Raw genomic sequence first — 26,741 nt, 5'->3', positions numbered from 1 at the left:
AAGGACCTCTGTCCAAACTGAGTCATGCCTGGGGTGAGGACAGGCTAGAAGGCTTCCCTGGGCAGATAGTCCAGATTCCATTCTGAGAATCCACCTGACCTCATGTTTGAGGTTAGGTTTCCCCACGGTGCTTTGATGGCTGACTCAGGTAGCAGTCTACTTGATTATTTCAGAACTAACACTAGGAAGCCTATTAAATACAATTAGCCATGACTTTGCAGTGGAAAAGAACTTACTCTGAGGCAGTGTTTCTCAAAGTGTGATCCCTGGATCACCTGTATGAGGATCCCCTGGAGCATCTGTTTGAAAAACAAATTCTTGAGACCCACCCAGGACTTCTGAATCTGAATCTTTGGAAAGACAGCCCAGGAAATCCACACTTTTAGCAAATTTTCCACATATGTACTGGTTTGAATACCTCTGGTAGGAGGTAAAAATCAACAACAAAAATCCTGCCATGTTGATGTGTGTAAAATAATAGAATTTCTACAGAACTGAAGAATAAGTCTTTCTGACCCAATAATATTCTTGGGGGAGAGTTGGGTCATGAGTTATTTTACTGGTTCTGTTTCCATTTTTGCAAGTACATGCTGTTTTTCCCATTGCCAGGATGTGCCTGGTAAACAAGGAACATTTCAAGGAACCAGATGAACACTTTTCCATTAACTTTTTAAAAATGAATTTGCTCCTGAGAAATTTTCCATTTTTAAATTTTTTTTAATTGAAGTACAGTCAGTTACAATGTGTCCATTCTGGTGTACAACACAATGTCCCAGTCATGAACAGTACAGTACAAATATTCATGACAAATTTTCCATTTACCAGAATTACACACATTTGGTGAGGGAGGTGCTAATAGTCTGCCCGGCCTTTGGAGTGCTGAGTGACTGAATTCCAGAGATGCTTCTAAGCATTTGAACTTAGAGGTTTCTAGAATGCCTCTCTTCTGCATGCCACTTCTTGCCTTTTCTCTCTCTCCTAAACCACTGTGATTTTTACCTGTGCATTTAAATGTTCTGATCTGGTACTTTCTGGTCCCAGAGTTTAGCCTCCACACCCCTCTCTTTGTGCACACAGACATGAAGTCCCCCAGAAGTAGTCTGTACTCATCTGCCTCGTCCAACACATGATGTGGCCCCAACCGGCCTTATCCTCCTTACTTTTCAAAATTTATAAGATGAATTTGTATCTACTTTATCAATCTGTGTGTTTGGGATGCTGTATACACTATTTCACTACTAATGAAGTATACCTAAATGATTTTTTTTATTGAAGTATAGTCAATTTCTGGTGTACAGCATAATGTTTCAGTCATACGTATACAAACATGTATTTATTTTCATATTCCTTTTCATTATAGGTTGTTACTATTGAATATAGTTCCCTGTGCTATACAGAAAAATTTAATTTTTTATCTATTTTATATATAGTAGTTAGTATTTATAAATCTTCGAACTCCCAATTTATCCGTTCCCACCCCCTTTACCCCCTTGGTAACCATAAGTTTGTTTACTATGTCTGTGAGTCTGTTTCCCTTTTGTAGTTAAGTTCATTAGTGCCTTCTTTTTTCTCTTTTTTTTTTAGATTCTACATATGTGTGACATCATTTCTTTTTTAATGCATTAATTAGGCTCTAAGTGCCATTAGTATTCCAGGGCACTCCAGTAGTGTCTCTACAAAATGAGAAACCTGAACTAGATACACAAAAGATGGTGGTTTTTGTTTTTTTTTTTTTAACTGTATTAACATAGGAAAAGTATTCATGGAAACAAGGAGGGGACAATTGTTTCTGTAGCCTCAATACATTTATTACTGATGCCACTTAGTATTTCTAACACCGTTAAAATTCTGCATCTTAAAAATGCATCCTTCAGTTTCCTGGACTTTCTAGAACCTCAGCATCTAAACAATTCTACTTGAAATTTTATTAGCATATTAATTTCACCTCCATTTTTTAAACATTGTGGTACATGACAAGTGTATCAAATAACCCCAGTGTGCCCAGAGACGTGCTTTTCTTGCCCATACGTACACATAATTAGAGTCTTTGGGAAGATTATCTAGCCCATTTCTCTCCCCAAAATGTGCAATGTGTATCATTTTTAAATGAGTATTGTCTGGATTATCTAGTCCATTCCTTTGTACTGTCTATGTATCATCTTAAAATGATGACTGTCCCATTTTAAAGTAACATTAGTAGAAAAAGTATTCTCCATATTAAGTACACGCAGTTCCTTTATTTTACAGTCTCCATCTTCTAAGTTTTAGTTTTTACGGGAAACACTTTCCCACTGTCCTGACAACTCTTTTGATTTTCACATGTCACACATTGGTGAAGCTTTATAAAACACTTAATTTTCACAAAATTGCTTCTTTGGGCTACAGTTTAGAGACACTATAGTTATTGATTACTGAAATATAAATTATTGGATTTGCATTTTACAAAAGTAATGGAGTTTTGTTTTAGCCAAATTTCTTCACAATGAACATGAGTTCCACCAAAAAGTCATTAAAATATTATTTCCTGATTAAGTATATGACCTTCCCTAAATTAAATACTCATACTTAGTGTAACTGCCATATTTATTCTCTCCTTTATTTTTTCTAACATCTACATTTGGGCCATTACACACTCCTTAATATCCTCTAAATACTATAGAGGGAGGCAGAGGTGAAATTCAAATCTTCATCATTTTGCTACTTGGTGGCTTGACTTATAACTCTTGACACAGACCTAAGGTGCTGGACTGCATGATTGCTCCTCTGTCAGCATAGTAATTATATTGGTTTGTTATTTAGCAGAAAAACTGAATAAACCTAAAGTAGGCAATTACAAACGGTTAACTTAAAAAGTTATATTTTAATGCCCAGATGTAGATATATTTACTTGTGAGCCAAGTCGAATGACTTGATTCACTAATATACTCACAAAATGGCCTGCACTTTCTAGCTTTGCCAGGGTCCTTCCCGAAATACTGTATCTCACTAACCTTCCTGTGCAAAACTTGTCAGCTTCTAATCAACAGTATGTTACTAACCATTTAATGATACTGAGTTACCATCCTTCAGATTTTGTCCTCTAGCACTGGCGAGAACACGTATCCCCTCAAGTGAGCCCTGCCTACACGGTGGGAAGGACAGTGAACTAACATTCACGTGCCCAGGACTCTGGCCCCGGCTCTGCTTCAACTTAATTATGTCACCGGGGATAAATTAGTTCAGTTTTCTGGGCCTCCATGTTCAGTTGATTTGTTTACAAAAATAAAAACAAAGAGGTACAGAGGGTAATAAACCAAATCCAGAAAGGCAGCTGTAAGGCCCTTGGCTACAGTGGCATCTTCCCCAGCAAATGGCACGGCTAACCACTGGTGGTCCTCCTTACTGCTCTGCCAGAGCCAACCTCAGACTCCCTCTCAACACAGAACTCAGAGCAGCCTCTGCAAACCGTCAGAGCTGGGAATCTGTTTCCCACTTTGGAGCTAACTAATCTAGCTTCTCCACCTCTGAAATTCTATAACTCTTTCTACTCAGAATATTCTTAAAGAATATGAACATTTGAGTCATTTATAAAATAATGACTGAACAGCTGAAAATGCCACGATTTTATTCTTAACCAGAGCCTCGTTTTTCTTCTCTAGACTTTCATTTTTCCCTTAATTTGATTGAGTTATCATGTTCTTCTTTGTTAAGTGTACAGGAAGTCTACATTCTTAAAATTATCTATATACACATAGCATATTTCCTTCATGAGGCCAGTGTGCTGAAAATTAAATTTCATTGCTTTAAGAGCACATTTTATGCTTTTTTAATAATTTGAGCATAGTGTTATAAAATAGATGTTTATAATCAGGAGGCAATATAACTTCCATTCTGGTAGAGTATACATTTCAAGAGGGGAAAGGACCAAATATTAAAATTTTTAAAAATCTAAAAGCAAATAAAACACAGCATTTCTTTCAAAAGTAAATTTTCTTTTTATGTGATATCCTCAAAGGGGAAAATAAAACAGAGGTAATAAAGAAGAGTTTAAGACTAACGGTAGCCTTGCTATGCATCACTGATGCTAGTGGCAGTTTATATTTATTAAGTGTTGGAAAGACAAACCCAGCAAAATAAAGAACTTTAATAAAAAGTCTACTTAAGAGGTATGACCAACAATAGTTCAATAGCACTGAACTATTGAATAAACAGATAATTATAAATCCTGCAACAAATGTAAGACAGCGGAATTGAAGAAAACTATGTGTGTTCAGTTCTCTACAAATCCCCTTAGCGATGGCTTTGTCCTTAACCAGGGCTGTAATCCAGCCCTACCACTTACCATCTGTTTGACACTGATCAACTCACGTCAGTGCTCTGTGACCTCAGCTTCCTCATTTTGTAGAATGATGGCGTGGAAAAAGCCCTAAAACCCACTCAGTCTATGACTTTCAGACTCTGCTTTATGGCAATTTTAATAATAGTAGAAACTGTTTGCTTCTTCTGATTTCACCCTAAACCTCCAGCGGCTATCTGGGACGGAAAAAAAAAAAAGTAATAAGCCTATTTAAGCACCAGGATTATCTAAAAATAAGGCATATGTGGTAGACATGTGGGTTCTGTGTGGGCATCTAGACAGATGACTCTTCAAGCAAAATTATGGGAATCTAGCATTTTTATGATTTAAACCCATTTTTCTAAACAGGACTCAGTTGACTGTATTTTCCTAGAGTCATTTCTTATGCTTATTATAATTCAAAACATATGTGCTGAGTACTTCCTGCGAGCCTGGTCCTGGGCTAGATGTTGGGGATGTGATGGTGAACAAGAAAAACACTGGCCTATACCTTATGGAGCTTTTGTTTCAGGAAGGCAGACAAATCATGTCAAAAATAAGTAATTAAAAATCATGGGAACCACTATGATGGGGGTGGAGGTCAAATGATGTAGTTAGAATAGGGTTAGTCAGGTAAGGTCACTCTGAGAAAGAAAAATTCAAGTTGATACAAAGTCTAAAGACATTGGATTTGACCAAAAGGTATCATTATACATATGATCAATTATTATTATTGTTACTACTATTATTACTTTACATTGGGCTTAAATTTTGTTTTGACAAAACGGTCTTATTATTACAATATGTCTCACAACAATCCTGTAGCCTCTAGGACAGGTGGCACCATTTTATAGCAAAGGAAGGTGAAACAAGGACACTATGTGTATCTGGCAGAGATAGGACACAACCCAAGGTGCTCTGACTCCAGTTGTGGTGCTCCTCCAACTGCAGTATGATGATTCCTTATTCCATTGTCTAGTATTTTGTTCATGACACGACTATAGATTTCTGTGAACCCAAACTTAGAACATGAGACACAATGAGAATGAGCAACCTTAATCACATGTCTGAACTCCCCCTCAGAAGCAAGATAATTTCCCATAACTTATATTCCACCAGGAATATAATTACTCCACTTTATCCTTGCTCTAAGGAATACACCCCAATAATCAGTTTTGGGGGGAGGGTATAGCTCAAGTGGTAGAGCGCATGCTTAGCACGTGTGAGGTCCCAGGTTCAATCCTCAGTACCTCCTCTAAGAATAAATAAGTAAACCTAATTACCCCCTCATCAAAAACAAATAAAGAAACAATAATCAGTCTTATTTGCAATTTATAATTATTTTCAGTAGAAACAACACAAAATAATACGTCTAAAAGTACTCATGGTAAAAAAATTCTATTAAAATAAACGAATCAGTCTTCAGATCTATAAAATTTAACATGAGAAGACCAAATTTAGTTAAAATTATAAAGACCATCTCAAATGGCAGAAACTATAATTGGTAAAGTTTAATATGGACTTATGAAAGAAAAAGAAAAAAATCAGAATTTTACTTGGAAGAGAATCCAAAACAAAGCAACTTAAGAGTAAAATTTAAAATAAAATGGAAAAAATAGGTTGAAAACTTAATCATGATGTGTAAAATAATTGTTCAAAGAATTAACTGACTTAAAGGAGGGTCTTTATGAGGGTAAAAGACTTTCAGTGATAATTCACCATTTTCAGTATAATTCTGGAAAAAAAAAAAAAAAGGTCCAAAGAATCAAAATTTCCATTGCCTCTTGAAGGCTAGAAGAGAAAGGCAGGGTCAAAACTCAGGGTGTTCCCTTTGGGTAATATTCACCTATCATCAGTGAGGGAACTGGAGCCAGGGGTAGGAAATCTAGTAAGGTCAAGCATGGTAAATAACTCAGTTTGACCCGGCTTTTTCCAGCCACACTAGAAAGATTTGTTTTCATTCTCCCCACTTTACCCCCACACTCCTGTTGAACCTTTAGCTTCATCTTCCTCCCAACTAGTTCGTGCACTTGCTGGTGGGTATTTTTATGTTTGCGAGCCACCCACCTTTCTTCTCCCACCTCCTACTCCCCATGGTGATGGATGCTTCCAAGTTCATTGAGTCCTAGCACAGAGTCATTTCAGCCTTTGCTTCAGTTACCACCTCTCAACCCTGCCAACGTCCCCAGCACTAACACCAACAGTTAAATGCTGCCAAACCTATCAGCATGTTGTCTGGTGCCCTATCTCACAGCAGTGGTTCTTTTCTTAACTCTGTTACTACTGCGCCCCACCCAAAGGGGAGTCTGTGAGGACTGAGTAAGAAAAGAATTTCCGTTGTCCAAGGATAGCTCTTGTCTTGTGCTGCTCAACCTTCTCTTCCCTTAGGATGAGTTTTTTATAGGAAACCCCTCAGTCCCTTATGCACTGGACCCAGATAAGATGGCCTTATAAGCCATCCAATGATGCATGAATCCTAGGGTGAATGTGGCTCAGGTCCATGCTGGGATCCACCCCTGCTAACCTGTATTATAGATGTTCCACAATCTGAAGCACAAAGATGCTACAAGATGAAACTGTAGACTGTAATACCCATGGGGTTTATCCTTGTTATCTGACCTCTCTACACTTCTTTTGACTGACTGACAACCTTTTCAAACAAACAACCAGATATTAAGGTAAATATTTTATTTTTTAAATGGAAATAGCAAATGTGTTTTTGTTACAGATTACTAAATGTTGAATGGTACTATTTTCTCTATGATATTTCACTACTGTTTTTAATTTGTTAAAAAAAAATTAAATCACGCAATGAGGACTCAAGACATTTAATAATTCAAAGTATCTCATTTCTCTGTCTTAAGATAACCAATATCATTCTAGCTCCTGATAAACTGTTTCATTTATCATATGTTAAATATGTTAAATATATGTTATATGGTAAATAGCATATATTTAATTATGCTATTATATAAGAAATAAATGACCTTCTTTCTTTATCACTAATCTAACATTTCTTTTTCCCATGAAACAAATAGTTCCTAAGTTTGAAAGTAAGAGCACCACTTACAAAAACAGAAATGTGTTTAAGACTCACCTTACCATAATACTACATTTCAGGATAAGATCAATCACTTTAAACTCCAGTTTAAACATTTTCCTGTTGAGTATAAACACAAATGACATTCGAAAATAAAACTTAGATAAAAATTTATACTTTATGATGACCCTTATGGCAACAACACAGAGAATAAAGCTTAAACAATCCATTTCCAGAACATCTTTTCTTTTTCTTCCTTTAGAATTTAGAGAGAAGAACAGATACTTCAGCCGAGAAATGTTTTAAGTTCTTCTCTGTGTAAGTTAGTCTAGCTAAACCACTGAAATGGGGTCTGGATCACCATTTCCTGACACGTCCTCCCATGGCCACCATCCCTTGGGTGTATCATTGAACCCAATTCCACACAGGTTATAGAGCTCGGGAATCTGGGGACACCAGATGAACTATGAGTGGCCTCAGTCACTGGGACTGTTTCAGACCCAAGCTTAGTCCAAACAGTGGGTGGGAAAAGAAGCCAGAACCAAAAAGTCTTTCACAAAATGCTTGTGACAGTTTAGATACATACATGGAAAGTCTGTTTAGACTTGAGTACATCATGAGGCAGATAACTGTGGACGCCGATGCCCTGGTCCTTGTTCAGCAGTGAGAACTATGGACACCAGTCAGGACTCAGAGATGGTGCTCGCCTCTTAGAGAGTTTTGCTGACAGGTCATTTCAGGGCAGAGCTTAGTCCTACTCCCCAGGCATGCCTTGACTGCTGTTTAATTTTCCCACCTTCTGGATCCAACATACCCTACCAGTTCCAACAGGATTAGCATTTAGTGAGAAAGAAACTTTTCAAATAACTCTGTATGATTACTTTAACAGGTACTCTGAATTCCTACTTACATTTCTCCTTTCAAAGGCTACATTTCAAGCAATTGTTCTGCTTAATCTTTAGAACAGAGATCTCTAGATGTATTGCTCTGTGAGGACCACAGAGTTGGCTATGCCCTGCCGGTAGACCTAAGACCTGAAGAATGCCCACTGGGGTCAGCCCTCCCACATCCCTGGTTTCCTACTTCTGACACAGTAGGACTTACTGGGATATGAAACCCCTGGGAATCAGCATTTGATATACACGTTACGTTTTGACAGAGAACTACTCTCTGCCAGACTTTTTATCTTGTTCCATGGAGAGAGTCACCCTGGCAGTCACATAATAGGAGGAGGGAAATTCATATTCTGGCTCCGGAATTCTCTGGTACCTCAACAATGAATAGAAATTGTCAAACACACCTGAGAAAAATGCATAGAAAAGGTAAATCCAAGTAAGCCAAGATATTTATGAACCAAAGTTCTGGTTTAAAAGTTGGTTTTTGTTTAATTCAACTTTGGAAAAAGGAAAGTATGCAAGGTTATGTAACCTTTGAAAACATAACCTCAGGATTTTAGGTTTACTCTTTGAGGTTTACTCTGAGATTTCTCTGAATTGTCACGAACCTATAGTTACTGAATTGAGATCTTTTGAAAAAATATTATTTAATGTATCTGCTCTTATTTCTTTTTAGGTCAGTCTCGATTCTCGAGTTAGAGAGGTGATCAATAGAAATCTCTTGGATCCTAATCCTCACATGTATGAAGATGCTCAGCTTCAGATCTATACCTTAATGCACAGAGATTCTTTCCCAAGGTTTTTGAACTCTCAAATTTATAAGTCATTTGTTGAAAGTACTGCCAGCTCTACTTCTGAATCTTAATTTTTATTTAAAAAAATTATTTTGGAGGGCTGAGATGAGAAAGAAAAGTAGTTAAGTAACACCTGAAACTGAGTTCCTGGAGAACTACAGTTTAGCATTCCTCAGGCTACTGTGAAAATACAACCATATAGTCTTTGTCTCCATTTTTATCAAGGTTATCTGTGGTTAAGTTTGGAGAAAATACCACATAAAACAATGAATTGCCAAATTAAGTTTGTTTTTGTTCAACACGCATTCTACTTGCAAGCAAACTGTATTTGTAGTCTCCTAGTGTATCCAGGGACTGCATGTGCAAAGTAAAACTGCTTCATTTGCCACGTAGCTGTTGTAATATTTAATCCAACGGCATAACTTATATCTGTATTTAAGGACTTTTGTGCAATATGGTCTTATAGAAATAATTGCCAAAAAACTGGCTGTGGTTTGCATTTTTAAATATAACCTAAGACAGAAAAAGCCAATTTTTAAATTGTTAACTATGACATTTAACATACTATATACTGTGTTCAGTACACTAATTTTGAAGCCAATATTTCTGTACATGAAAAAAAGAGCTATTTATCTCTGTTTGTTGGAAATCCTAACGGGGGATTCCTCTGGTTGTTCACTGCCAAAACTGTGGCATTTTCATTACAGAAGAGTTTGTTATGTAAAAACTATATATATGTAAGAAGAAGAAAAGAGAAAAAAAGCACAAAACAATTTGAAGATTTCTATCTCAATGACAAATCAGAGTGATACTGTTTTTTAATTGTAATAGAAGAAAATGAACCTATGTATATATTAGATGTCCAATACTGTAATTAATTTATTAAAGACTGGCTCTCCAGTTCTAAAATGGTTGTGTAAAGTATGTACTTCAGCAAGAAAAAAAAAATAATAAGCTTGATAACTTAGTTTTGGAATATAAAGAAAGGATCTAATAAAGGAATGCCTACATGTAGCATCACAAAACATTTTGATGAATAGCACCTGTGCTGTGGCATATTTTCCTTGAAAGTGAAATCCAATGAAAAGCTAAGTTTTTAACCAAGAAATGTTTTATAAGGGTTATCTAGAAGGTAATTCTCTACTTCAGACCTTAACTGTTTTCACATAGTATCTTAAAAATGACTTATTTAAAAAATGTTAAAACCAAACTATTAATTCTCATCCATAACTGAAAGGCAGTGCAGTGCTCAAATCTCCTAGCTGCCATATTATTTTTTATAAGTACCATTAAATCTTTAAGACAAAAAAAAATATCTGCCTGATTCTGGCATGTACTTTTGACATTCAAGAAAACAGTATCCTACTGTGCGCGCACACGCAAAAATGTCAGTGTCATATTTATATCAAGGTGTTACATTTGAATATTAATATCCCCTGGAGGCTATTTTTTTAATCGTAAACTTAATAAACATAGTATTGAGTAACCTAAAATGAAAGTTTTAAAAATATTTATATCCACTGAGAATACTGGCCTTATATTAAGGATGTTATTAAAATTGTAGGTTTCCTTTGTCATTTTTTAACTACCTCTCATTTTTTTTAATTTATTAAACTTTTTTTTTTAAAAAAAACAAGTTTGGGTTTTTTTTTTTTAATTTATTTTACTTGAAAGGCTGGCATCATAGTTTTCTTTTTCCATAAAACTTAAAACATTTCAAGAATTGTTTTGTAAGTGAATTTGATTTTCTAATTTATATAGAATTCAGGAGATATGGTTAAAAGGGCTATTATCTATTCCCTATGCAAATATTTTAACTGTTGCAGTGTTTGACAAAATGGGATTAAAAAAAAAAAGTTTGCAGAGGAGAAAACAAAACATTCTGTTTACACTGGCGTTGCTGACTATCCTATCATATTCAGCACTTTTAAATACATTATTTATGAAAATGTAGTTAAAATACAAGATAGAAAATATTTATAATAATCTTTTCTTTTAACAAATGCCTGTTTTTGTCTGAAAGTGTTAGTGTGTTAAGACATACTTAACCCAGGTCTATTAGATACTTACTATTTGAATAATAGTTTTCACTAATATGTTGAAAAAAGATAGCTATGAAGATGTTTACAAAAAGTCGTATTTTTTTTCCTAATGAGTGAAGAAAAACCTAAAAGAATCATCACTTCTATTGTGAAGTTTATTGTTCCTAAATTATTTTTCTTGATTAGAATTGAGTTTGTTATGCTACTGTGATGTATACAAATATATGTTGTGATATCATACTTGTTGCTGTGTTTGAGGTACAACAAATTGGTGCACATGACTAGAAAATATGTAATATACTATGATACACTGCATGCATAAATTTTTTTTAAATGTAGACTTTATATTCTTGTTGTTACTATATATGATGGTGACCTGCTAGTCGTAAGTTATCTTTATAAGATACTTTGGACTATTAGATGAATTGTCTGTATGACAATACCTTTAACATTTTACCAAATGTAAAAGATAAGGACCCTTATAAAGAGTCCTAATTGCTAACCCTGGGCATTTGGAGAATACAGATTTTGAAGCTAGTATATACCCTGTTGAAACCTGGTCAGGAAGTTGTGTTGAGAATGACTCCAAAGTAGATTTACACATCAGGTGCTGGTAATCATGCTGTGTGAGGATTTCTGTGCTAAATTCCTATTTTCTGGGGAGGGGAGGTTTCTCTTTTAATTTCAAAATATCTAAAGTTTCTATCTAAGAGTATGTCTGTATATTTGCAACTCTACCACTTTTTAAAGTATGGTATAATTCCTTCTGTTTTAATGACAGAGCTACAATAAACAAACAAAAAGAGCCCTCAACTGGTGTCTATGCTACCATTTCAAGAGCACAATATTTGTTTTGGTAGAGTTTGATCTTTCCTAGTGAGTAAATTCCTCCCTGGGGAAAAAGCAGCACTTTAGAAGGTACCCTTTGTGTTTTAGATTGCCAAGATACCTTTCCATGCTGTTAGAATCTGCTAATGCACACAGAAAGAGGTTAATGCTCTTTCTATGGTGTCTAACTTCAGATGTATCTATAATGGAAATATAAGGATATATATTATATTAAAAATACATGTGTATATATATATATCAATTGGAGAGCCAGATTTCTTCAGAGAGAGATCTTGAATATAGATCACACTAGTAATGAATGATGATGCTTCTTTACTCTGGATAATTGTTATTAGCACGTTATCTAAAAGAAATACATATGTCCTGACAGTGTTATAGGGAAGCTCAAAGCACAGTAGGTACACTGGCAAAAGAACAATAATAGCAAAACACAGTTTTGATATTAACATTATGAAGTGCAAAAATCAAGACCATAAAGTGGTCTTTTTTTTTAATCTTAAAATATGTACATAGGATGATCAGTTCTGATATGTGGTCATGGTGCATGGGTGTTTATTATATCCTTTAATGCTGCCTACGTTCTTACTTATGGAATGAAATGTGTATCAGATATTTACCTGATAGTTCAGTTTTGCAAAAGGACTCTAGAAATAGGTAAATATTTATTTATTAGGGGCAAAAATACACTTTCACCCCATTAAAATGCTGATTTAAAAATAACACTTAAATCTTATTTTTTAATTTATCCATTTTATTCTATACCTGTTTAACTTATATTGAAAAAAGTCATATTCTAATTGTGACAAATTATATTTGCAAAAAATACAATATATCAGATGCTTTGGAAGAAATTTAAAATAAAATCAGAAATAGGAGAATAAGCCACCTAAAACTTCTTAGATCCAAAATGCCTGTAGATAGAACCCTATCAAACATGAGTTTTGAAAACTTTGCACTTCATAGATTGGTAAATTATTTTAATAAGTGATAAAGATATTTACAGAAAATTCTCTTGCCTGTCTATTTCTATTGACAGCTTATGACCCTAGATTTCAAAATATACTTTGCAGACACTTTTATTTTATTTGCATGCTCTTTTCAGCTTTTTCTAAATTTCTGAATAATATAAAATGTTTGTTCTCCTGAAAAAACAGTGTTCAATCTGTAAAAAGTTTAGTTATTCCTTACTTGCTACAACTGCAAATATTTATCAATAAAATTGATACCAAAAACTTGCTTCAGATCTTCCCTGCAATACTCTTAGTAGTAACCCCTGCAACACACAACAGTGCACAGAGTGGTAAGTATTGTTTCCAAAGACCAGGCCTTAATTATAAACTGGACTTCAAGTTACATTTCTGTCTCATGTGACTTTGGGCAAATCGTTTATTCTCTCTGAGCCTGTTTCTTCATCTTAAATGAGGAATATAATACTTAATTTACAGGATGGTCAGGAGAATTAAGTGAAATAAACATGGAAAGAATGAAGTGTTACATACAATATTATTATTGTATCAAAGTTCTCCAGCTCAGTAATAATTCCCATTTTCAAGAATGTATGTTTCAATGCCACTTTAATGCACTTTTCCTCTATTTTTTTCAAGTTGTTCTTTAAAAATCTGATTTAATTATTCATCCAAAAAAAATATAACCACGCTTATTTTAAGATGGAGGAATATATGAATATGTTATTGCTTCAAATATTCAATAATGTGACTAAAATCAGTGTTTTCAGTTCACCAACATCATACTAAATCTACAAACAAGAAATATGTCTCTTTCAATGACACACACACACAGAGATGTACAGATGTGCATGTGTGGGTGTGTGTGTGCGCAAACGTGTGTATAATGCTGTAGGTTTAAATCGAAGTTTAAATAAGAGAAACCATTTGAAAATTTTATTTCCAAAGGAAACAAAACAACATTCCCAAGGATAGGAAGAATATAACTATCAGGTAATTTGTCCAATAAATATGTGGCAGTTAGAGCTAAAATTAAGTTAAAAGCAACTGGCCAGGAGAAACATTGATACTGGCATGAAATAGAAAGTATTCTTTTTAATACTGAAGTAGTATGATCTTTAAAATAATTGTATCATGAAAATACGAAAATAAAACAAAAGGTGGCTGTGTGTTCGTAATATTTTTCATTACACCCTTTTATTTTAGAGTATTTTAGATTTATAGAAAAATTACCAAGACAGTACAGATGGTCGCAGAGGCTGCACATCCATGAGACATTTCTCACAATTCATAAACCAGTATCAATGCATCATTAAGTCCACACTTCATTCAGAGCTTTCACCTAAGGTCCTTCTTCTGTTCCAGGATTCTATTCAAGGTACCACATCACATTTAGTCAGCATGTATCCTAGCTGCAACATTTTCTCAAAGTTTTCTTGTTTTTGATGACATTGGAAGTATTGAGGAGTACTGGTCTAGTATTTTGTAAGATGTCCCTTAACTGGAATTTGTCTGATGTTTTTCCCATGATTAGACAGGTGTTTCCGGTTTCTGGAAGGAAGACTACAAAGTGCCATTCATATATCAAATCAAAAATACATATCGTCATCATGACTTACTATTGTTGATGCTGAACTTCATCACCTGGCTGAGGCATGTCTGTTAGGTTTTTCCACTGTTTAAGAGGTTATATTGGAGGTAAATTTACTAGACATTTACACTGAGATTAAAAAAAAAAATTCTGAGCAGATTCCTCAGCACTGCTGTTAGGTTCTATTAAATGAAAGTGAACAAATTCTATGAAGAAAATATAATGAACTGGACATTCAAATGGGAAAATAAAACTCCAAAATAGTGTTAGGTTCAGTATTCACTTAATGGAGGTGAAAGTGATTTTTTTCCCTTGAACTACCTGTATAATTACCTTAATCCTCTGTATCCCTTGGGTAGTGAAGATTTTAGTCTTACTAATGGTCATAAGAGGTAATCTAAATCAATGATCATTTGCTGAGTACCTTTTTATATTGTTCAGCCTTCCACTGAACAATGAACACTGAATACTGGAATAATGTAAAAGGCTTGATTTTTCCCCTTTGGTTTAACCTATTTGTCATAAATACAGCGTTTCTTGTATATGATTTTAGGATGTTTGCTAAATATTAAAAATAATTTCAATGTGTTTGGTTCTGTAAAATTTATCGTATTGAACATATACATTTTTGTTGCTACTATGTTCATTGTACTTAATACTCTATATCCATATTTTGGACTTCACCAATATTTATTAGTGGACCATAAAGAAGTTTTGAATGCATGAATAAAACTTGAGACACCATGCTTGGTTATTTTGCAATGCCAGAATAACTGTAGGTACTTATAAATTGAATAGACAATGCAGATGATTTTTCATCCAATTCAAGTTGTTTTGGGTTTTTATTCCCCCTTCCTTGAATCTATTTTATTATTTTACCTATGTATAATAACAGACTTCCTGAAAATGCTAGAATTTTCAACATATAGTAGAATTTGAGCATGACAATAATGTAAGGAAATTCAGAAATCTCAAACTAAGGATATTTCTTTGAGTTTTCAAAGTAAATCAAACTACAGCTGTTGTCATTTGACTCTATTGTGGAAACCTATGGATATTATTGTAAAATGCACATGCATTACACTGACTTTTTTAAAATGTTTTGAATTAATAAAGAATTCACCAATGTATCCTTAGACAACTTACTGTTTCCTCATTGGTGTAAAACTGTAGGAGTATAGGTACACTTATTTATGTCACTTAAATTATTTACCCATCTGAGGGAAAGTAATTTCTGGCTGGAGTCTCTACATTGTTCTCTCAGGTTATTGCTTATAACATTTTTGCACCTTTTATAAATAATAATGTATATTCTTAAAATGACTCCTTTTGAGAATTCAGCTGAGAGATTTATGTTGAGTTCAAATGGTTCCCACAGTGCTATGCTTAAAAAAAATATTCAAAGTTGAGAGTAGACTTGGGAAATAACTATTCCTTAAAAAGACATAAGCAATCTAATCAGTCCTGTTCTATACTCAGATCAGAATTTTTTAAATTGGGTTTTGGCCACTATTTTAAAACAATATATATATAAATAAAGTAGTTTGGCTTTAATACACATTCAAAGTGAAAAGAAGAATTGAGTTAGCTGAAGCCTCAAAGTAGCAAAACCTATTTTGGCTTTCAATTATTTGAATAATTATCTTATTCTTCTACTTCACTCTGCATTTGTATGTAGAGCAAAGAAATGAAAGAGGCAATGCAAGCTCATTTTATCAATCATTTTGATTAGATGACTTAAGGATGACTTAACCCTGTCCAGGTCTCCCGTATTTTATCGTTTTTTTTTTTAATGAGATGTAAGCTTTTTCAATATGTCAGTCTTCTGCACAGAGAAAACATCACTTTGTAAACCCCGCTCAAACCAATTAGGTAGAGGGAGTTCCCAGACTGAGCGTTTAGCCCTTGCATCTCCAGGCTGTCTTGGTTGTATTATGCCTTCATATACATTCCTCTAGTGAGCCATGAAAAGGTCTTTTGAAAAATGCAAAAAGCATTATACCAATAAACTTCAGTAGTCCTGGCACTAATCCGCTATCTGAAGTTGTGGGGGGAGGGATGGGGGTTGGGCTACAGGAGGCAGGGCTCTGAAGGCTTTGCCGGGCTGTGGTTTGTTGAAACACGGAAAGGCTCAACCTCTTTAAAACGTAGCAGAGTAACAAGGAGTAAGTGAGAATGGGCAGGAGACTCGGTGTGAAAGGAAGTCGTTTATAAGCAGATAAAGGACATGAAAGCAGATTTTGCTAAATCACTTTGTGGTTGCCTTAGAGGCCACCTGTCACGTCTTCGTTAATACGAGCCTTAACCAGTGTCGAAAAGAGAAATAGGAGCAGGAAAAATGGAAGAGGAGTAAACACACATTCACACACTGATGACTATCCCACAATTCTCTCCTGGAGACGACAGTCCAGGCTGGCACGGGAAAGGACAACCATGCTGTGGCCTCGGCCCCTGTAGCGGACACCACACTGCCCTCCAATGCTGTACTTGAAATCCTGAGTGCTTCGCACACAAACCCGCGACGTCAAAAAACGTGATGACGACCTATTCCCTTCCTCTTTCGGCCCAACACTCCACCCCGGCTCATTCAAGTAGGCGTTTCTTACCTTGCGTTTCGAGGTGGCGTCCAAGCTCTCCCGGATGCACCCCTACCGCTTTCCGCTCTGCCTCCTCAACTTCCGGCTTCCGCTAGTAAAGCGGCATTTAATAATGCTTGGCCGGAAGTTCCCAACCAGACTTCCGGGAGGCCCTTTTTAGAGCTGCGCGTGCGGTGGGCGGGGCTCGGCTAGGTCTCGCCCCTCTTTGAGAACTGCACGGTATCGCGGGACTTGCTCTGTCCAGAACTTCCGGCTCGCTTCGGCCTTGGCGGTCCGAGTTCAGCGATGCGGTCCCGGCTTCTGCTGAGTGCTGCTCGGGGCTTTTGGGCCCTCCGGGCTGCTGGTCCAGCCCGGCGACACGTAAGCTGCTGTAGCCTACCGGTGGAGGAGCTGTTCGCCCGCGGCGGGCCCCTGCGGACCTTTCTCGAGCGCCAGGTAGGGTCTGAAGCCCAGTTGCGGGTCAGAGGGACTGAGCTGGTGGCGGTGGCCAAACTTCTGAGCCAGAAGGAGCAGGAGCTGCAGGAGACCGAGCACTTGCTTCATGGTAAGGGCCAGGCCCAGGAGAACGGGATTCAGAGCGGATTCTTGACTCTTCGCTTGTCATTTCCACTAACCCGCTGGTCAGGTGTCCACACTCTCTCCGAGTTTGAAGTCCATTCAGCTGTAGGCCTTTTTGATTTGCATCAGAGGTCAAGGCATCCTTACGTGGGTCCTGGTCCCATCCTCTCCTTGTGCTCCCGTGACACAGCCCTCTGCACCCTTTTACAAAACTTAAGTTGACTTTTATCGGTTGCGTATTTAATAGCAGATCATTAGCTCATCCGGGACAAATAAGGCACTATTCCTATTACGGGTTCAAGAGCAGTGTTTCTCTAAGCGTGGTAAGGGAACCAGCAGCAAAAGTGACAGGAAAGGTGCTGCTAAAGAGACCCAGACTCAGAAAATGAGATCTAGAAATACGCATTTTTTACAAGGTTTCACAGATGATTAGTGTCCATTTGAATCTGCGTGGGGCCCATGATTCTGCATTTCTGCAATCTCCTGGGGACGCCTAGCTTCAGGTGTGTGGACCACAGATTGGGTAGCAACATTCTAGAGAGAGCCACAATCTATTGGGGGCAATAAAATTAATTATAATACAGCTGAAAGTGAGAACATATATGAATAAAGACTTAGGAAAGCAAGGAGAACTTGTTGAGAAAGACTGTACAGGGATAAAGGCCCACCGTTAGATGATATAGTAATAGTTTAACCCTTATTGATCCTTTACCACACTCCAGGCTTTGCCTAGCTTTCTTTATTCACTCACCCAGTTCACATAATAAACCATGTGGTAGGTTCTATTAGCCTCATGCAGCAGAAGAGGAACCCGAGGCATAAAAGTAAAGTAACTCAGCTCGGGTTATACAACTTGTAAGGAATGGACCTTGGATTGGACTGACTTCACATCCCAAGCTCTTAATCACTGAACTCTGTGTTAACCAAGGAAGAATTATGGGGAGTTGGAGGTTGGAACCATTTTGAAAGGGGCTCAAATACTAATCTAAAAAGTTTGATTTTATCCTGCTGGCAGAAGGAGCCAGCAGAAGCTTTTAGATTGGAGAGTGAATGATGGAGATAGCCTTGTTGCTTAGGAACCTTGATTTGTCGCAGTTTAGAATCATCCTGGAATAAGACTGAAGATGCCATGGAAAACAGAAGGCTAATGCAGTCGTCTAGGTAAGAGATAAGGAGAGTCTGAATTAAGTCATTTAGAAGAAAAGGAAAATGCCCAGAGAGTTGTAAAAAAATTAGAAAAAAATATATTTTGGGGAAAAATTAAATTGATTTCATACTTTAAGCCAAGCTTAAAGTCCAAGTGGATTTAAGGGTTAAATATTTTAAAAATCAAATTATAGAGAAGTAAACAATGTTAGAAAATTGTTGCTGGCAGAATGCATCTCAGCTTAAAAACAATAGAAAATGTAATTTGGCAAATCCTGACTTCTTACTATATGTCAGACACCACTAAAATTACCCCCCAAGTTGTTATTTTTCCTTCAGTTATAATAACAAAAATTATTACCTTGAATTTTATTAGCAATTTAACACTAATTAAGGAAAACTTAAGTTGCTACCTTTTTTTTCTTAGATGAAAATGAAGACTTAAGGAAACTTGCAGAGAATGAAATAACTTCGTGTCAAAAAGAAATAGCTCAGTTGAAGCATCAGGTATAGTATTTGTGCAAAGCATAAAGCATTCGTGCTGTTACTTCTAGTAAAAATGGATTTTACTGGAAGTTTATAAAAGCAAGTCAAGAATTCAGCAGCTTGCTAGTATTATAATTATAAACTGGTTTCTAACGCAGGAAAAAGTATACTGCCTGTGGTCCTGTTTTTTTACATACTAAAAGGACTATAGAACTCTGAAAGAAAGATGAATGTCATATTAATAGGATTTGCCAGAAAGGCAGCAGGAACATTTCTTGATCTTTGTGCCTCTGACACTATTTGAGTGCCAGCCTAGCGTGGGCCCTCAGGATTTTTAAAATGGAATTGCATTGATTCAGCGTCATACCTAGGAGAACTGCAGAAGAACACACGGAGTTAGATGAAGAATAGTGAAATTAGATCCAATCTTTAATTCTGTAAAGCAGAGCTGTTACCTCTGGAGACAGAAGTGAGAACATGGTAAGGTGAGGAAGGAGCCTTGTAAGTGGGTGCTTAGTTTAGAGATGCTGTCTCTCAATCAAAGTGTGGAACTTACCAAAAATAAGTGTCCACACCACCCACTCTAGGAGAATAGTTCCATGATAGAGTGAAAATTCTCGTGTCTTCTACCCATTTTCTAATTTTTTTTTTGTGAAGTCGAAGGACATACGTATTAACGATTTCTGTTCACTGGCTAGTAATTAACAAACAGATGTAAATTTTCTCATTTGCTAGTTCAAGATCTGAATGGTCACATTCTGTTGGCACAGGCTAGAGAGATGGAAAAGTAAGAAAACAAGTATCGCTCTTGACCAACACAGAGTGTGGTATTTCAAAACTCGGGTAGACTTGGGTTCAAATTCCAGCTCTTTCATTTTCTAGTTGTATGATACGGGCAACTGGAGTACTCAACCAAACTAAACTTAGTTAAACTTAGTTTCCACAGCCTAAGGTGGAGCTGTTAGTAGTAGCTGCCCAAGATATTTTAAGAATTGAAGTACATAAAGTGCTTAGCAGAGTGCCTGGCAATATTAAAGAACCAATAAATGTTGGCAGCTTTTTTTACTTAATTTCCCTCGTCTAAGAAGTCTTTCTTCTGTATCTCCTTAATTAGCACATACTGAAGTGTGAAGCATACTGCTGTAATGGGAGGAAGACTGATGTAGGCACAAGGATCTGAGTTCTTGTGCCTGTTCTGCCAGTAACTAAGGTTTGGCTCTTTAACAAGTCATTTAACTTCTGGCAACTCATTTTCTTTTACATGTAAAATGAGAGAATTGGACCAGGTCATCTGTCAGGCCATCTTCAGTTCCAAAGTTGCAAGTTTGTCTTTCATATTATAGAAGCTTCAAAAAAATACAAATGCAATTTGAGTGTTTTTTTTTTTTCTCACCATACTAGGCTATCCATTTCCAAGGGACACAGCTAGAATCTTCTTTTGCATTCTACACACAATATAACGCCCTACTCACAGCAAGCACTTAATTATTAACTGAACAGGGAACTGATACAAAGTATACATGAAGACCAAAAAGAAATGAAAACAAACCTGTAAGTTTTAGTTGAACCTTACAGCATTTTTAATACAGTTATAACAGTAATATATTTTGGAAGTTATGCATTATACAGCTCTAACTGGCAATATGGTTTAAGTTTTAAGTCTTAATTATAGGAGGGGTGATGTTTTTGTATTTGCAGATTATCTTACTTTTGGTTCCCTCAGAAGAAGCAGATGAAAGTGACTTGATCCTGGAGGTAACTGCTGGAGTTGGGGGTCAGGAGGCAATGCTGTTTACTTCAGAGGTATTTGCTATGTATCAGCAGTACGCCACATTTAAAAGATGGCATTTTGAAACCCTGGAATATTTCCCAAGTGAAACAGGTCAGTAAACTGTTCGATTTTCTGTTTCGAGAAACGTATAGATTTAATTTATCTGTGTATCCTAGGAAAAGGACTGGAAAGACCATGGAAAGGCTTTATAATATATTTGTAAGGATGCTTAAGTAGTTTTATGCTTATTTACTTAATAATTTTGAATGCAAATATACCAATTTTGAAATGACCTATAAAATGTTAGTCATTTAGTACTAACCTTTGAATGGCTAATGGTCTTTTAAAAGTAGGGCTTTAGAAGTGTTATTGAATCACTTTAACAAAAATGCTTTACATGTAATAATTATAAGCAGTAAAGATATTAATATATCAAGTCTTAAAACACTGAATATCATAGATGTGCTAAAGATTTTCAGTATGTTTTATAATCGATACGCTTATTATTTTGAAGCTCTTTGAAATGTATTTCAAGATGGTAGAAGTGATAGTCAGTTGTTTATAAATGGCAGGTATAATAACATGTTTCAAGGTGTTCCCAATGTTTTCAAGGTGGCCTTAGACATGCATCTGCCAGCATTGGGGGCTCAGAAGCCTATAAGCACATGAAATTTGAAGGAGGTGTGCACAGAGTACAGAGAGTGCCCAAGACAGAGAAGCAAGGCCGCATCCACACTAGCACCATGACCGTGGCAATCTTACCCCAACCCACGGAGGTGAGGCATTGCAGTCCCCTCTCCCTGGAATCCTGGGCCCAGGGCAGTGCCTTGTCCCCAGAATACACTCACTGTGCTGAACTGAGTATCTCCTGTTTTTATCTGGCCTTCACCACATATTTTGAGTTGGTTTTACAAATATTTCAGTCCAAAGAGTATGATTTTAACGATAGAAGGTAAAAATTAAGGATATAAGTGATCTAATCTTGGATTGTCTATTTATTTTTTCCCAACACTAAGCTTAAAGTAGGTATTCTGAGACCATCTCTACAGGAGACATAGTATTAAATAGAGTTCAAGAGTGATTATCTTTATAAGGACTTTCTGCACGTGACTTGTTCCCAGGGTATTAGTAGGGAGAATCCTGTTTTAACAAAGGGTGACTGCTTAACAGAATTGCTACTTTATAATGCAATCATATTAAAATGGAAATATATTGTTAAGTGTTCATAATGAGTATGTATACTTTATTTTCACAAATAAATTCTCAGCATATAATATTTGTAAGGTAACTTAGTTGGGAAGTTCTCTTTTGCTTACGTCCCTTTTGCTGAAAAGTGATAGGAAATACCTGACTTGTTTTTCCAATTTGAGAAGGAAATTTGAGGGTTTCTGCTTATTAATTTTGGAGAAAAGACCTGTTTGACTCTCTAGGGTTAATGGAGTTCCTTTCTTTAGACCTAATTTTTGTGTGAAGCAGAGATGCGGAACAGAACAGTTCAAGGAGAGAAGGAAGTAGGAGAGATCGCAGGAGCCACAGCTAGGTACTAGTCACTTTGGCTTAAGCATCTTGGAGATGAAAGGAGTTTTCAGGAAAAGATGGAGACTGAGGTCCATATATCATCTCATTTAGTTCTTTTAGTAACATAAGAAGCCATGAGACACGGAGGGCCTCTGAATGGTGGGATCCCTGTTGCCCAGGTTGTGGACCTGTCAGAGTGGTCCACAGATGTTCACGAAACAGCTTTTTAAATACAGCGCTTCGGACTCCAGGACAGAGCATTATCCTGATGTCAGAGCCTAGTGTATTTATGAACTGAGTCTACACCCTTGATTTCTTGGCCTTTGCGATTTCCATTTATCTCTCCTCTGCCTCAAAATATGTTTTAAGTCCTCCTTTGTTTAAAATTAAAATAAACCCTTCCCATAGTTCTTAAGCTAGTGTCATTTTTTTACCTCTGCTAAAGTCTTTATGAACTCGGAAATATTCCACAAAATGTCATTTTAGCTGTTACATTCACACTTCTATTAGTAGCTGAGTTCTGAGCTGGTAAGAAGAGGGACATATAGAGAGAATTTCAGTTTTTGAGGATTAGGGAGGGCTTGATTTTGTTTTGTATTATATTTTGTTATTCTGCTCTTCCAAAAAGAAAGGTTTTAAAAATGGTATCCTTCCAACTATTCTTAAATTTAAACATTCTAAATCTTGTATAAATTCTCTACATGGCAGGTATTTTTATTTATAAATGGTTAGTTCTGCCCTTTGAACAGATCATACATGTAATTGTTTAAAATCCCAGCTTTTCCTTCTGTGTATAGATTAATCTGGTGATTAACCCTAAAGATCTGAGAATTGATACTAAGCGAGCCAGTGGAGCCGGAGGGCAGCACGTCAATACCACGGACAGCGCTGTCCGGATAGTTCATCTTCCAACAGGTATGCACTTGCCTCTTCAGCAGAAAACACTAAGAAATCAAATTCTGAACGACTTGATTAATTTTCCACCAAAACAGATCCCCAGTTACCAGGGGAATACAGGCTACAAGGATTGTTACTCAGTACTTGGTTTATCTAGAACCCTTAGCGGACACTCTGCAGGATAATGACAAAGCTAGGAAGAGGGAGGGATCTCCCCAGGAAATGCCCATGTTAGTGACTATACCATTAATTTAAAAAATCTTCACAGTGAAGTAGTATTATGGGTTCTTCTTTATCAGAAAATGCTCTAAATGCTACAGGCTCTTAGCCTTTTTTGGAAGGAGGAGGAAATGAATTCCTTTGAGAAAATGAAAGCTTGGATCTGCTACCCAGAAACATACTTATATGCAAAGTTTCGCAAGTAATTTTAGGAGTTCCTTTCCATTAAGTCCATTTACAGACACCCAGGGGTTCTGATTCCAGACAGTTATGCAGTGGAGCTATAGCTAAGTATTTGTTAAGTCTTCAAAATACTATTAGGTAGAACGAGTATTAATGTAGTGATGTACATGTGGTAAAGAGCATATGGATAGTAAACCTCAGTAACCTAGAACGAATACAGAAATCTCCTACTATAAATGATCTCAAGTAGGCATAATTCCTATTAACTGATAGTGGTTGATGGGCATGCTGGGTTGAGTTTTTCTTTTTCAGTATGAGGAAATCCTCTTGTTAAACTTAAAGATGATGTCATGTAACACAAACAGGAATAGAAAAAAGTGGAAGGATATCCTCAAAAATATTAATAGTGATTATGTCTGGTAATAAGATTAACTTTTATAATTCAGTCTGTATAATAATTAATTACTACTTTAATAAAAATTATGGTGGCTAGCTGAAGTTACCAAAAAACAACCCATATTAAATGATTAATGCTTATTGTTTAGTATGTATGCCTTCAGTAATACTTTGAGCCAGTACTCAAATTTTCAGTTTTCTCATAACTATAAAAGTTATTTGTTAGGTTTATAATCTTCCTTTTTTATATTAGAGTCCTATTTTTTTCCCTTATAAAAGAAGAAGAAAAAGGATGAGAAAGAAAAGGAGTATTCCTTGATAATAAATGAAGATTTTTCTATTAAAACTCTTTAATTCTCATAACATTATTCAGGTATTGTTTCTGAATGCCAACAAGAGAGATCTCAACTGAAAAATAGAGAGATGGCCATGAAAAAGTTACGTGCAAAACTGTACAGCCTGCATCTAGAAGAAGAAACAACTAAAAGATACAATGCTAGAAAAATTCAGGTAAAAGTGAGTTTAAAAAAAAAAATGCTTTTAAAGGTTAAAAATATTTTTAAAGAACCCAGTTTTTATATATGTTAAAATTATTTCAGTGTATCTGTCACAATTAGGGCAATTCAGGTGGCCCAACCGAGGGCCACACTTGTTTTATACGAATCTACACCTCTGCCCTGTTTTATATTCAAAGGTGTTTTTCTCAGACTTTCATCCAAGTTATTTTAAAAAGGTATGTGGAGTTCCCATTCATTTTGAATCCTTTGAAAATTATGGAAGAAAGCTAGAAAGCAAACTGAACTTACTTTCTTCCTGTTTGGCATTTGATTTTTATAATTACAGGGCCCTTCTGTTAACTCCTTATTACACAGAGGGCATCACTTCACCATGACTGATGATGACCAGATTAAGTTAGACTATATGTATTTAGCTACCATCTGAATAGCATCTGTGTGCCAGGCTGTATGTATGCGTCATCACTGTGCAGTTGGTATTATTAGTCTGTATTTAACAGATGGGGAAACTAAAGTTTAGAGTTGAAATAAATTGCCTGAAGTCATAAATTACTGAAGAGAGAGGATTCAAAATTCAAATTCTAACCTGTGTGACTTTAAAGCCTGTATTCTTTTTTCTGTATCATATTCCCAAGTTATTTAATGGTTCAAAATATTTAAAACTTGGTTCTTAACGTTGTGTTTCAAATTATACACTAAGAACTTAATCTCCAGGTAAGTTAAATTTGTAGGCTTAGTTGCCCTAAATTTAACTATCTCATTTTTTTTTTTAATATATAGATTGGCACTAAAGGAAGGTCAGAGAAAATAAGAACATACAATTTTCCACAGAACCGGGTCACAGATCACAGAATAAATAAGTCACTTCATGATCTTGAAACTTTTATGCAAGGAAAGTATCTACTGGATGAACTTGTACAGTCGTTGAAGGACTATGCTAATTATGAATCTTTAGTAGAACTTATTTCCAAAAAAGTGTAAGTTGATTTGTTATTAAGGACTTGTATAGCTTATGAAAATTCTATTACAGCAAATCACATTGTGGAAATACCAGTATTCTCTTGAAAAACATGTGTTAACACAGTTGGGAGTAACAGTGTGTTTTTAATACATAGGTAATTTACATAAATCTTCTCTCAATATATTAGTAAAAAACATAACAATATAATCATGACTCTGTGTTATTTTGGACTCTTCCTTATAAGAAGTAGACAAAGGAAAAAACAGTCCTTTGTTTTATGTAAACTGTTTAATGGATGATTAAAAATTTGGTTTAACTCTTAAGAAAAACTTTAAACTTAAAATAATAGAGATATGACATTAATTACTGTATCCAGTCAGGAGACAGAAACCTACCTTTAATTTGAACAAGGATAATTTTGGTATAAAGGATATTTAACTGATGATAGGATAAGTTGTTAGGGGATAAAAGATTACCACTCTAGGACAGAGTGCTTCCCCAAGGAAAGAACACCCCCTTGGAAAGGGCATCCCTTCTCCCAGAGCGAGAGTCAGGCCTATGGAGAGTGTGACTTCGGCAGAGAAGTTCCCTGGGTTGCCCTGGGCCAGAGTGGGGGATCAGACCTCAAGCAGTACCTCAGACCTGCAGGGAATGGTAAGCAGTAAGTCTCCCCCCAGGGTGTTAGCAAAACTTGCTGGAGGGTAAGCACCACCTTGCATCTGCGTTAGTCAGGCTTCTCCTGGAACCTGGAGGCTAGAAGGATGCGGATATGTACAGAAAGAGCTTTACTGAGGAACTGGCTCACAATTATGGAGGCTGGCAAGTCTGATCTGCCGGGTGGACCAGCAGGCTGGAGACCCAGGAAAGCTGGTGCTGCAGTTCCGGCCCAAAAGCAGTCTGCTGGAGAATCCTCTCTTGCTTGGGGAAGACCAGTCTTTTTTGCCCTTTTTCAGGTCTTCAACGGATTGGATGAGGCAATTCCATATTATGGAGGGCATTGTG

The 26,741-nt window shown here is 36.2% G+C and overlaps 2 protein-coding genes and 1 long non-coding RNA gene across 8 annotated transcripts in view; 2 read left to right on the top strand and 1 right to left on the bottom strand.

The window, feature by feature from the left end:
• RGS17 (regulator of G protein signaling 17) overlaps positions 1 to 10,084 on the top strand; it is an 87,310-nt gene extending 77,226 nt beyond the window's left edge. For all 3 annotated transcript variants that reach the window (XM_006185469.3, XM_032485214.1, XM_032485213.1), the window contains one exon: positions 8,928 to 10,084. In XM_006185469.3, coding sequence (XP_006185531.1) covers positions 8,928 to 9,116 — 189 coding nt within the window. In that variant the 3' untranslated portion in view covers positions 9,117 to 10,084. The remainder of the gene's footprint in view (positions 1 to 8,927) is intronic.
• Positions 1,510 to 17,155, bottom strand: LOC116665446. Its single transcript, XR_004322070.1, has 3 exons — positions 17,099 to 17,155; positions 7,413 to 7,475; positions 1,510 to 5,336 (listed from the first exon to the last, which is right to left on the bottom strand). It is a non-coding gene; the product is annotated as an uncharacterized LOC116665446 (long non-coding RNA).
• Positions 17,156 to 17,311: 156 nt separating this feature from the next.
• Positions 17,312 to 25,946, top strand: MTRF1L (mitochondrial translational release factor 1 like). Of its 4 annotated transcripts, none has more exons than XM_032485212.1 (7): positions 17,319 to 17,633; positions 19,221 to 19,300; positions 20,978 to 21,161; positions 21,663 to 21,826; positions 23,366 to 23,483; positions 24,637 to 24,779; positions 25,559 to 25,946. In XM_032485212.1, the coding sequence occupies exons 1-7, from the start codon at positions 17,375 to 17,377 to the stop codon at positions 25,757 to 25,759; spliced, it is 1,149 nt and encodes a 382-aa protein (XP_032341103.1). In that variant the 5' UTR covers positions 17,319 to 17,374; the 3' UTR covers positions 25,760 to 25,946. The 4 variants fall into 4 exon arrangements, 3 of the variants coding, with proteins under 3 accessions (XP_014415440.2, XP_032341103.1, XP_006185528.2); XM_006185466.3 differs by having other exon boundaries at positions 17,322 to 17,633; positions 24,637 to 24,773; XR_001366127.2 differs by lacking the exons at positions 21,663 to 21,826; positions 23,366 to 23,483; positions 24,637 to 24,779; positions 25,559 to 25,946 and adding an exon at positions 20,681 to 20,830 and having other exon boundaries at positions 17,312 to 17,633; positions 20,978 to 21,118.
• Positions 25,947 to 26,741: the final 795 nt, after the last annotated feature.

Source organism: Camelus ferus, chromosome 8, assembly GCF_009834535.1.
Source record: "Camelus ferus isolate YT-003-E chromosome 8, BCGSAC_Cfer_1.0, whole genome shotgun sequence".
NCBI classification, from domain to species: Eukaryota; Metazoa; Chordata; class Mammalia; order Artiodactyla; family Camelidae; genus Camelus; species Camelus ferus.
This window is presented reverse-complemented; position numbering and strand designations above follow the sequence as displayed.

Coding starts and splice junctions, on each gene's coding strand:
- MTRF1L (XM_032485212.1), top strand. CDS start 17,375: ATGCGGTCCCGGCTTCTGCTGAGTGCTGCTCGGGGCTTTTGGGCCCTC. Junction 17,634..19,220: donor GACCGAGCACTTGCTTCATG/GTAAGGGCCAGG, acceptor TTTTTTTCTTAG/ATGAAAATGAAGACTTAAGG. Junction 23,484..24,636: donor GATAGTTCATCTTCCAACAG/GTATGCACTTGC, acceptor AACATTATTCAG/GTATTGTTTCTGAATGCCAA.